The following is a 12,781-nucleotide window of genomic DNA, read 5'->3' as shown; positions in this document are numbered from 1 at the left end:
AACAGTTTGGCAGTTTCTTAAACTAAACATTGCAATTACCATACAGCCCAGCCATTGCACATTTGTCCAGAAAGGTGAACACTTATATTCACACAAAAGCTTGTGCATAAATGTTTATAGTAGATTTATTCCAAATAGCCAAAAACTGGAAACCACCCAGATGTCCTTCAGTGGTTAAAGTGTAGTACATTCATGCCATGGAATACTACTCAGCAATAAAAAGAATTAATTATTGATGTATGCAACAATCTCGCGACTTATGCTGAATGAAAAATGCAAATCCCCAAAGATTACATACTGTATGGTTTCATTTATGTAACATTTTTGATATGACAGAAGTATGGACATGGAGAACAGATTAGTGGTTGCCAGGGATTAAAAATGTGTTTCGAAGGGAGGGATTGTAAGGCAACCGGGTGTGGCTATCAAAGGGCAACGTGAGAGATCCTGTGATGATGGAAATGTTCCATATATTGACTGGCTGTCAGTATCCTGGTTGTGACTTTGTACTATAGTTTTGCAAGATGTTACCCTTGGTGGCATCTGGGTAAGGGGGGATGTGGAATCTCTTTGTTCGTTCTTATAACTGCATGTGAATCTACAATTATCTTGATATAAAAAAGTGTTTTTTAAAATATCACACATAATCTTCCCTCCCATCAGTGACCATTTTTGCACTCTTACTATGTAGGAATAGCGCAGACCATGGGTTCCAGTGAGGGACTCCCTGGGTTTGATTCCATGTTATCAACAGGGTGTCCTTGGGCAGGTTTCTTCACGTCTTTGTCCTCAGTTTTCCCATGAGGAGAATGGGGAGTAATCATTTTAATACTAACAATGCTCCTCTCATAGAGTTCTTGTAAGGATTAAGTAAATTGTAATTTATATGTAAATGACATAACAGATTATGATAGTTCTAAGTGGACAAATAAGTACTGTTGGTGATCCTAGTTGTAACTGTATTACCTTTCATTTGTTTTTTTCTTCTAACACAGTTGAGATAACGTCTGTAGACATTTGCACATTCTGTTTTTCACTTAAGCCTCAATTTTTCCCCAACAATTAATAAGATTTGAATCTAAAATTTAAAAGTGTGACAATTTTTTCAATGTATTTACAACCAAAACTTCAGACTTTAGATTACTACCTAAACTTCGGGGAAAAAATTTTTTTTTTTTTAAATTTTCTATGTTTCGTTTCTGGTTTGCAGCTTGAACTGCTGGACTTGTAGTTCTTTGCTCCTCTTATTTAGTTTGCATAGAATGGACTGGTTGCTCAACCAGAATTTTGTCCCAGATGTACTTCTGGTCAATTCTCCCAGTCATTCTCCCGGCATTTCTAACGTGACTGAAGGGCAGCAGTGTCTATTGAAACACTTCCTCTCTGGTTGGGCTAGACCCTCCGGAAGGAAGTGGGGTGACATGTTCAGCTTTTCCAAGCTTTTCCTTGGTCTCGATTCGATTTGTGATAGGTAATTTGAGGTTGCCTTCACTATGTCTGAAGCATAATTTAAGATACTGTAATGAATGATATGTCTTAGCAGCTTCGAGCCACTTGCGTGAATTGAGGTAGTCTCACACAGTCATGGGAATTCTTATGTAATATAACGAGTGAAATAGCAGCCTTCTTTGTGAATTCCAGCATCCAACGTTTAAGTCATAGGCAAATTGAAAATAAACTGGAATGCGCTCTTTGACAAATGTGAAGACTAAAATAAGCCTAGACAAGAGTAGGCCGTATAGACAAGGGGTATGATTTGGAGCTCAGTTTTCAAAAATAAAGCTGGTATTACATTTTAAGCTTTCCATGATGGAATGGTGATGTCTTAGGGTAAGGAAGCAGCCTCCCTAAGACCCTCTTCAAGCCATTTCATAATTCCAAACCGGGGCTCTCTTCTGGCCTCAGTTTGCTGTTAGACAGTATCTTTGCTTTGATAGAAGAGAGTAAATGTTCAAGACTGTTTAAAATCTTCTGTCATTGAGCTTTTTACTTTTTTTTTTTTTTCTTTTCAAACATATCTCCTGTTTTTGTTTCTGGATTTCAGCCATAACACAAAAACAACATCTTGGTTAGACCCTCGGTGCCTGAACAAGCAGCAGAAGCCTCTGGAAGAGTGTGAAGATGATGGTAAGGAGCTAGGAAGGTCTGGGTTTAAGGGGGCTTGTTCACACGTGCAAATTTTAAAGCGTTGTAGCAAGGTCAACCAGATTTCTAACAATGAGTTTTTGAAAGGTAATCCAGTTTCTAGTAAGTGCACTACGGTTTCCAAAAGCAGGAGAGAAATCAGCAAAATTGTTTTCAAAGAACGATTTGTTTAAGCCTAAAGGCACCCTCAGTTCTCTGTTAGAAACAGAACTTCAGCGCAGTCAGAAACTATTCAAATGTAGATGCAACCTGTGCCTTCAGGAACTTGGAGAAAATTCTAGAAAGTCTCTAGGAATTTAGAAACCAAAGATGCTCTGATCATTTACTTATTGGACGCTAATCATATATTGTGACAGTCTTAGAGAAAAAAAAAAAAAGCAAGAACTTTTCTTGAACTCTTCATGCTTCATAATTTGATTATTTCTCCAGGTTTAGCATAAAGAAAGCAGATTTTGTTGTGATTGGGAATCTGTGTGTGACTTAGAGTATATCCTAAATATGAGAAAGTCTATTCTTCCACAAAAGAGACTGAGCCCCACTCTCCCTGTTAATTAAAAGAAAAAAGAATCAATTGTCTGTAAGAGTTACTATCATAAAAAAGAAAAGTTTATTTCAAGGCTTTGGAATTTCTAATTACTTTTGCAAAAGGAAAAAAAAATTAAGATGGAACAAATGTGTTCCCTTTCAGTCTATCCTAAGTTCTTCCAAGATTGCTTTTTGACATGGACGAATTAAAAGGGAAATGGCTTGCTTTGCTACTCATTATTGATTTCTGGCATTTGAATTAGTAGTATAATTTTGAATACACATTTTACCGTAAGATAGTGAAACTTTATTAATTTATCCTATGGGGCAGAATTGTTGTCTGTATAAATTTGAGGTTTGTTTGAAAATGTAAGCCAGTAAAATATGATCCTGTCAAAACCTTACACTCCAGAATGTATGTGGATCTCAGATTACATGAAATGAACATAGAATTGCGTGTTCATGTTTAGCTGGGTGACTTCGACTGGAAATACAAATCCTTCTGACTGAGGAGGCATAGCTGAGAGGCTCGTTTTATTTTGGTTGCTGAGTCCTGAAGAAGAAACGGAACAGGCGTGGGAGCTGCATTATTTTGCATGCTTAAGGATAATGGACTGTCCTGATTATTCACATATTCTATTTAATATATAATACAGAGGTGACCAGTTTTCAAAGTTCAGAACATAAAATACATCCAACCATAAAACTTCTCAGAACAAAATTTAATCCTTATTTGATGCCTGATGATTTTGAAGCCATTTTAGGCCCTCTTATTACCGTCAGATCTTCAGTGTCAGTATCCATTATAATTATACTGGGAATGTATGAAAATGCCTGTTAATATAATTTTATAGATAATAGAAGGCTCCAGTAGCTTTTACTGAGAAAAATGGAGTAAAAGTATTGAGTAGAATTACTGAATGTTTTTATTAGCAGTGCTGGTCTTTTTTAGTTCTTAGAATTCATGTCATTGGTGTTAATGTTATTCCCTTTGGAACAAGTATGTATTCATACCAAATGCTTAGTAATTATCCATTCACCATTAGAATTCATATATTCTTTTTCTGCTAGAAACTATATGTATGTCTGTGTGCCTTTATGCACAAATGGTATAAGTATATAACCAGATTATACCACAGTGGCAAGTATCAGTTCCCATATTTGCCTTTTCTCTTGCCAGTTACCACAAAGCTGCCTTGTATTTTTTTTTATATCATGACACAAAGAAGAATCACATTGTTGGTCACCATATTGTTACTGTGTTTCTTTCTATTCTCTGTAGGTCACATGCATATCAAATGTAACAGTATGGCATCATACTTACTGTAAAAATGTTCTATTGTCTTTTTCCTATCTCGAAAAAGTCAGAAACTAGTTTGGATTTTGATCTTCAGTGTATAACTCCTGTTGTTATTTCTGTGTTTTAGTAGTTCACTTAGAGGCCTTCTACCTTGCCGTTGAGCTCCAGGCCAGTATTTTAATCTTTAATAACGCTGTTTGTCTCAAAGAGACTTTAAACTCATTCTGATTAAAACCCAACTAATGATTCCACCTCCACCCCAAATCTGGTCTTCTGTAAGTATTCCCCATCTCAGTGGAGGGTAAATTCATACATACTTAAGAGTCCCTCATGACGTTTTAGCTTTCTTAACACCCACTTCTAACCCATGTACTACCAGTTGAGTTCACCTTGCCTCCCAGATGTCTCTGGAATCCATTCTCCATTTTCTTCACTATCTCTACCATGCTGGTCAAGGTCATGCTCATCTTCCACCCAGACTCTTGCCCACTCTCCTTCTTGCACCGTACTCAGAGCAGTTTTTTAAAATGTCTTTGTGTAATCACCACCGCCTCAAGCCCTGTTTGATGGCTCTGCTCTGTTCAGTAAATGCCAAGTCCATAGCTTGTGTCTCCAAGCTCTCTGTGGTTCAGTCTCTAAGCTTGTCTGACTCTCGTTCCAACCCGTACTCTGTCCTTCATCCCCACGAGTCCTCATCGAGCTCCTGCTCCGTGATAGTTAGATGTGCAGTTCTCCCTTCTTAGAATACTCTTACATTCCACAAATAATTATTGAATGCCTTCTCTATGTCCAGTGCATTCTGGGAATTTCAGATGTATCATTGAACACAATAAACAAGAAGCCCTGCTCTTGCAGAGCTTAAATTCTAGTCATTTTTCACTCTAAGTCTTTTCATTAAATTTTGCAAAACCTTCAGATTACAGTTCAGGGACTCTTCCCCTGACTTTGCCCCCAGATATGGTTAGGTCAGTCTATTATGTATCTTAACTTCAGAGAACTTATCGCAGTTTTAATTTAATTTTTATCTGTGTGAGCTTTGGCCATGTCTCCTTTCCCAGAAGGATAGCGATGTGCCTGATTGTACTCATTTCGATGTCCCTGTCACCTGGCATAGTGACTGGCACATAGTAGTTCTCATTAAAGAATTTTTGAGGAAATGAATGAGTGCCCCCAAAGATATTTTAAATAATATCCAAAAGGCCATTTTCATGAACGATTTTATGTAAATAAGATTCCCTTCTTAGGAAATAATACCAGTGTCAACCTTATTGTTGGCAGTTGGAGAGTTTTTAAATCAAGAGTTTGCAAGGTGTATAGGGCCGTGTTGGTGACTAAAGTCAATAATCGATTCATTTGTTCATACATTCATTCATCCATTTGAGAAATATTTGGTACCTATTATGTATCAAAAACTTCAGTGGGCACTGAACATATTGCAGTAGTGAAAACAGGCTTGATCCCTGTGTTTATGGAGCTTAGAGTGGAGGGGATAGCCACCCGCTGTGTAGCTGGAGTGACTGTCTATGACATGATGTGTTGTGTACTGTCCTGTGTTCTCTTCGCAGTCAAAATAAAATGCTTTACTGACAGCCAGAGACGGTCAAGAATGGAAGGGATCTTGACTTGCTTTGCTCACTGAAATTGCAGAGAACATTTTCATTCTATTATTTCTGAGCTGTTTGCCTTAGAAATCTTACACAAAGTAAACTCCGTCTCCCACTGCTCCTTGTGGGGCAGCCTTCAAGCCTCACTTCCCCCATGTATATCATCCTGACATAGTTCAGTTTTCTAACTCCTTTTGAAAGACGAAGTGTAGCTCACCTTAGAACCCGTATTCTCAATTTGACCTTGCCTTCCGTTTTTCAGGCAGCGGTATTACTTATAAGTTAAGTAATTTTGCCTCACTGATTAGAAGATTATTGAAGGATTAAAAAGACTAATATTGAAAGGTCTAACAGCTTTGTTTGCTTGAAATAAGACCTGTAATAAGTGACTTCCCACATAAGAACGTTGAAACCACAAAGGTGTTTGTCATCTTTTACAACCAATCAAACCCTATTTTGCCATGCAAGGAAATGAACCATATAATTATGTTGCCAATATCAGCTCTTCCCATTTTGTGACTTAGACACTGAGGTCTCGAGTTGAGTAGTCAAGCCAATGAAATAAGCCACAATGCAGGTAAGGACAAAACAAAGTGATGTGTTTGCTGCTGTTTTTCTTGAGGGAAGTTTCTTTTCTTGGTGCTGGTATCTGAATTTTTCTTTCTCTCTTTTCTGTCTCATTCCTGCTATTCCTTTGGAGAAGAAGGGATCCATACGGAGGAGCTGGACAGTGAACTAGGTAAACCCTCCCAGCCTGCATGACTTGCCCTGGATGCTATGGTCCCCAGTGACTTGCTTAATCCCTCTGTTTCTTTAGTGTGCACTTCTCCAATTATGATTTTCGTTCCGGCTTAGCCACGAAAGGTCAATCGTATACAACCCATGTGTTTGCAGACATCACACAGAGTTGTAATAAATTGTGTCTACAAAGAAGAAGTCTGAGGGAATTGGGACTAGAATGAGAGTTAGCAGATCGGTGCCAGATACTCTCGTAAATTGAGGATTAAGAAAAAACAGGGATAGATGCTTGCCATGTCCCTTGAACTCTCCTGTAATCTATCTTGGGCTCATTTCTTTATTTATTTGGTGTGGGTGGCTTTCTCCATGGGGAATACAGAAAAGCAAAACAAAAATCTTCCAGACTAGCTGAAAGATCTTAGTGGGAGTAACAGCAGTACCACAATTCTACTGATTAACTGAATGGTTACTAAGTCCTAATATTATATTGTTACTCAGTCACAGGCTACATGTTGACTTTGTAACCATAGTGAATGGCTTGAAAACCGGATGCTGGGTTTATATGTGTCATTTTCCTCAGAGTGTGTATGTCTATGGAAATCAAGTCTTGATTAGTCCAAGCTCTTGCAGTTCAGAAATAATTTACATTAGCAGATAATTATCTTTGCTCTTGGAATATATTGAATTATATTCCCTGCTAAGTTAAATGTTTTATGTTCAGCTTTTTTTTTTTTTTTAAATAAATTTAATTATTTATTTATTTTTATTTTTGTTTGTGTTGGGTCTTTGTTGCTGTGCACGGGCTTTCTCTAGTTGCAGCAAGCGGGGGTTACTCTTGGTTGCGGTGCGTGGGCTTCTCATTGCAGTGGCTTCTCTTGTTGCGGAGCGCAGGCTCTAGGCAAGCGGGCTTCAGTAGTTGCGGCACACGGGCTCAGTAGCTGTGGTTTGCGGGCTCTAGAGCGCAGGCTCAGTAGTTGTGGTGCACGGGCTTAGTTGCTCCACGGCATGTGGGATCTTCCCGGGCCAGGGCTCGAACCCGTGTCCCCTGCATTGGCAGGCGGATTCTTAGCCACTGCGCCACCAGGGAAGTCCCGAAAGATCTATTTTTAAAGACGTATAATAAATTGCCCTTGTGGTCATTGTGGTAGGAATGACTTGAGATTCAGCCTGTGTAATAGAACAATTTGAAACTCATTTTGTAAATTTTTAAAAGAAGTATCAATCCAGTGATATTAGATAAAATCATTGAAAAAGACAGAACTAGCTTTTCCAGATGAAAAACAAGTGCCTCAATCCTTTGTAGAACCAATTTAAACTACTCCGGCCGCCTGACTAATGTGTGTGAGTGCCCACCACTGTGTGTGGGCAGTTGGTGAGATAATTCCACTGTGCATAGGGGCACAGCCTTATTTGCTTCTGTGGAAGCTTGAATGTTGAAGTTTTCAGGAAAGAATCAACTGTCTTCTTTTCTCATGTATCTGTAACATTGTGGAAACTTTCCTGTGCTGTTAAAGACTCTACAAAGTAAGTTTTACTGGCTTACTTACCTTCTTACCTTCTCATGGTCAGAGCCACAGTTCTGGGAGATGGTTTGGTGAAGTGGGAGCTGTCTCTGGGGTCAGGGCAGGTTGCCTAGACTCATATCTGGGTCCCCCCACTTATTGGCTCTGTGACCTTGGTCAAGTCATTCACCTTCCCTTAGCTTCCTGTTCCTTACCTGTAAAGAGGGGCTGAAAGAGGAGCTCTCATTGGGCTTAAGAGGAGACTTAATAATTGTCTTAATATTTGTCCCTGTGATCAGCACATGTTGTTTTTGCCAGTTTTCTGATTTAGTAACTAATTCTTTATTGTTGGACTTTTCAGTGTTTCTTATGATACTTTTTGTGTTTAATATGGGGCAGGAGAGCAACATGTATACAATAGAAATGGCCCAAATGTGTCCTTGTTCACAGACACACATACACACACACACACACACACACACACACACACAGTTTCTCCTTGCATTCACTTCAGATTCCTTTGACAAGCTCACTGCCCATTTTCTTAATAAGAGGATCCTAATTGCAAACAATAGCAACTGTCAGGTTTTCAATGAACAGTACGATTCCAGATGTGACAAGGAAACCCTCTCTATAATCTGCCTCTGAGAGGCAAGGGCGGTGGGCTTGGGTGTTGGATACAGATCATTTGATTGCAGAATTGTCATTTCTGAACTCTGTTGTCTGGGCTGGGTCACTAGCTCCATTATGCACTTTGGTTTTGCAGAATTTATCACATCTTCTGCAGTAATCTCCCCAGAATGAAAAAGCACTTGAAGAACCTTCTTTTCGAATTACAGAGTATTCATGTGCTACAACCAACTAGGAGAGGCAGAGACAGGGAAATGAGGTCCCCTCCCAATCAACACTGAATTACAGTGTAGAACCATATCTCTGACTGTGAACATGACTTTCAGTCTGTGTGCTGACACAACTCTTGGAACATTTGTCTGCTCCATATTCACTTCCATGGTGACGATTAGTACAACATGAGATTTTTAGTGGTAGGAACAGCAAGCAAGCAGGCCATATAGATTTGTCCAGTTCCTTTTGGGCTTTCCTAGAACAGTTGCCATTAGCTGAGCTTAGGTGCCGGGTGCTGTGTAAAAGGTTTTACAAACATCCTTATTTAGTCTACAGTTGACCTTTGAGGTAAATCCAGGACAAAGATGTGGTTTCGAGATGTTAAGTAACTAGCCAAACACTAGACTGATAAAACATTAGGGCTAAGAGGGAAGAGATATGGGGATATATGTATATGTATAGCTGATTCACCTTGTTATAAAGCAGAAACTAACACACCATTGTAAAGCAATTATACTCCAATAAAGATGTTAAAAAAACAAAAACAAAAACATTAAGGCTAAGGTTCAGACCAAGATCTGGACAATCCCAAAAGGGTCTGAGCCACCTGAAATCTCGGTGACATCTTGTACAGACTGTTCTGATGTCTGACAGTTGTTAGACATGGGGGTGTGGCTCTCTATGTATCTTTAGAGTACTTTAGAAAAAAAAAAATTGTAACGCCATCATTTTCTGGGCTTCACTATTTTCTGCCATTTTCAACTTTTTAGAACCAAATGGCACATTGGAAGACAAACATCTTCTGTTTTTAAATCGATGACCCATTTCTATTTTAAGCTTTCAGAGACTAATTCCTATTATTAAGTTAATCACCACATGGGAAGTGAGAAATCTATCTTTTCAATTTTAAATGAGTTTTAGCTTGAAAAACTGGAACATTTCTGGAGTTTGCTAATCTGTCCCAGAAGATGTGTTTAAATTTACAAACGTCCAGAAATACCAGTTGACCGACCTCATGTCTCAACTCTAGCATGTAAATTGTTGAGTAGGTGACAGGGCATGTCTCAACTCTAGTATGTAAATTGTTGAGTAGGTGACAGGGCAAAGTCAGAGGTGGCTTCTTATCTTGTAGCCTCCTTGGACCTCCATCAAAGCACTTACCGTGTGATGTGTGAATTGTCTGCCCAGCCGGTGCACTTGTAATTATCTTTGTGTACCTGACACCTAGCATACCTTCAGGCAGACAGTAGGCACTAAATAAATGCTTGACAAATAATGGAATGAATTGAATTCTTAATTTTTTCCCCTATTTTATCTAAAGATAATCAGGCCATATATTAAGGTTGCAGATTTTGAAAAGTTTGGTTAAACATGATGTGGTCCCCTCACACCCACTCACTCTTCTGCCCCATGGCAACACAAGCATATGCGTGGGTACCAATTTGCATTTTTCTAATCTTCTGATTTCCCAACTCTTTGGAAATGTTTTCCTGGTTTGTTTGCATTTAAATGGTAATTTCCAGCATTGTAAGGGGAAACCATTTACCAGGCATTTATTTGATTTGCATCAGTCCGCAAGATGCTGTGTATAAAAATGCCAAGTTATATCAACATCTGCACGTTGGCCCTGCCTTGCATTTTAGTAGCTTATGTCTCCCAGAATTCAAAGACTTCCTTAAAACCTGCTAAGTGTTTTGTTTTGTTTTGTTTTGTTTTGTTTTAAAAAAGGAAGCAAAGGGGAGAACCTGTCTCTTTGTTTGAAAACAAATAACATGTGGAGCAAAAACCATGAAATTAATGTCTCTTGATGTGCAGCCAAATCTGAGCAAAACATAAACTTTAAGTAATTAGCCTCTGTGTGTGTGTGTATGTGTGTGTATATGTGCACATGCACATGACTCCATTTCTTACCTTGAACCAAAAAAAAAAAAAAAAAAAAAGGAAAGAAATTTAAGGAGAATTGCTGCTCTGCCTGAAGAATTGTTTAATGACGCAAAATACAATGTAGTTGCTTCTTTCACCAAATTATCTGGTGCAGTGGGCTTTTTCACAGTAGGTTCTTATTATGACAGAACCCACTATTACCTAGTTAATGAAGTTGCCACGTTTGATATGAAACCTTATGAAGTTCGGTAGAGCACAGTTGAGTTTTCAGAAAGGCACACATATCCCCCAATGCCATTTTACCACCACATTTAAAGGAATAAAGTCTACCCCCTTAGGTAGTGAGTCTTGGAGAGCAGGACCTGTGTTTCTGCTTTCGTAGGCACAGCCCCGGTGAAGATGGTCCTGTCCAGATATAGCAATTGAGTGATAGATGTGTGCAATTCAAAAATCCAACTCCAGGTGGCCATTTTTATTTACTCGGTAGCATTTTAATTAGGAACAAGGAGAAAATAAGATGCAAATTTTAATTTATTCCAGGGAGAGCAGAAACGGCCCTATTGTATTGAAAATGAAAGGAAACATTCATCCATTTTTGCTCGTGTGATAAGATAGTCTAGCAATAAAATGAGAAAATTGCAAATATTTAAAATAAGAACTAGGCGTTCGAGGCAAAACTTAACTATATTTCCATTAAAATATCATTTAATAGTTGATTTAGAATGAAGGCACCTGAAACTGCATTTTATTAAGTTTCATTTGCTTGTGCAAAATATCAGGAAACAGTTGCTCTTCGTGTAGAAAAATACACCAATAAAATAATTCTCACTCTGTTTTTTTTTTTTTGGTTAGGATACGCAGTTTTAATTGGATTTAAGGCATTATTTTATGAGTCTTTCTTTTTCTGCCTAACCCAGTTGTTGAAAATCCTTAGGTTCTTCAAGAATATGCTCTTCTTGCTCTAAATGTTCTTTTCTTTTTCAGAACTGCCTGCTGGTTGGGAAAAGATTGATGACCCTGTCTATGGTATCTACTATGTAGAGTAAGTGCCTGTTAAAACACATTTGAGTTTGCACACTTCTGTAATTATGTACATTTATGCTGAACAGAGTTTGCCATTGTGATAAGGTACAAACAGAATAATAATAGTAACATAATATTAATTTTATAATGAAAAAATATTCAGCAAATCTAATGATGATAAATTATATTATAAAATTCATGAGGGCAGTATTCATGTTTTCTGTTTATCACTGTATTACCAAAGCCCAACATAGTCCTGGCCTATGGCAGGTACTGAATAATAAGTATTAGTTGAATGAATGAGAAAAGCAAGGAGTCAGTACACTGAGTATGGGTTGTTTATCTTCAGGAAAAGAATCAGTTTTGCCTATTTCTTGACCTGCTTAAGTCTGAAGTTCTCAGTAATCATTTATTTATTCATTCAGACTTTCCAGAAGGGTCAGACAGATCTAAATAATATATGAAATGCTGCCGCAATTAAGAAGGAAATTGAGAACTAGCCTAAGTGGCAAGACTGTGTAAGCCTCTTTGCCTTTACCATACCTGTGGCTCCTGTGTTCCATTTCTAAGAGTCTCAAACCCTCATCACTACCTCTCTACCATATACTTTATTCTAGCAAGAGGTATACACTTGGTCCTTTCATCACAACCATATATTGGTAGCATGATACTCAAAGAAAATAAAAGAAACCTAAGTGGATAAACATTGAAAAAATGTTTTACATCATTTCCTCTGAGAAAGATGAGTAATAAATAATAAAAGATCTTACAAAAGAAACACATGCCATATGAATGTTCTGTCATCAAAATCCTACCTGCCACAATGAAGATAACATGGAATGCTTGCTATCACTCATGCTGCTGGCAATGAAAAGTTATTCATATAATACCCTGGTGATAGAAACGTATGATGCAACAATGCCAGGCCATAAAATGCTCAGCATCTTATTGTAAAAAATTACGAGTTCAGTATAGCAAGTGTCCTTGGTCAGTACTCACATTGCCACCTCTTTACCTAACAGAAAGATTGGGGATTGGGGACATTAGAAAGGCAAACTTGAATGCCATTTGCAGCAACATGATGCATCTAGAGATTATCATACTAAGTGAAGTAAGTCAGAAAGAGAAAGACAGATACCATATGATATTACTTATACGTGGAATCTAAAATATGACACAAATGAACCTACCTATGAAACAGAAACAGAATCACAGAC

General features: G+C 38.1%; 1 protein-coding gene across 8 annotated transcripts in view; it reads left to right on the top strand.

The window, feature by feature from the left end:
- Positions 1-12,781, top strand: part of MAGI1 (membrane associated guanylate kinase, WW and PDZ domain containing 1) — a 616,101-nt gene that overhangs the window by 509,251 nt on the left and 94,069 nt on the right. For 4 of the 8 annotated variants that reach the window (XM_061197120.1, XM_061197116.1, XM_061197114.1 and 1 more), the window contains exons 6-8: positions 2,045-2,127; positions 6,275-6,313; positions 11,526-11,583. In XM_061197120.1, coding sequence (XP_061053103.1) covers positions 2,045-2,127; positions 6,275-6,313; positions 11,526-11,583 — 180 coding nt within the window. The remainder of the gene's footprint in view (positions 1-2,044; positions 2,128-6,274; positions 6,314-11,525; positions 11,584-12,781) is intronic. The other 4 variants (XM_061197115.1, XM_061197123.1, XM_061197121.1 and 1 more) reach the window with 2 other exon arrangements.

The sequence above is a fragment of the Eubalaena glacialis genome, chromosome 7, assembly GCF_028564815.1.
Source record: "Eubalaena glacialis isolate mEubGla1 chromosome 7, mEubGla1.1.hap2.+ XY, whole genome shotgun sequence".
Classification (NCBI taxonomy): Eukaryota; Metazoa; Chordata; class Mammalia; order Artiodactyla; family Balaenidae; genus Eubalaena; species Eubalaena glacialis.
Note: the sequence above shows the minus strand (reverse complement) of the source record. Positions and strands in the feature narration are given on the sequence as shown.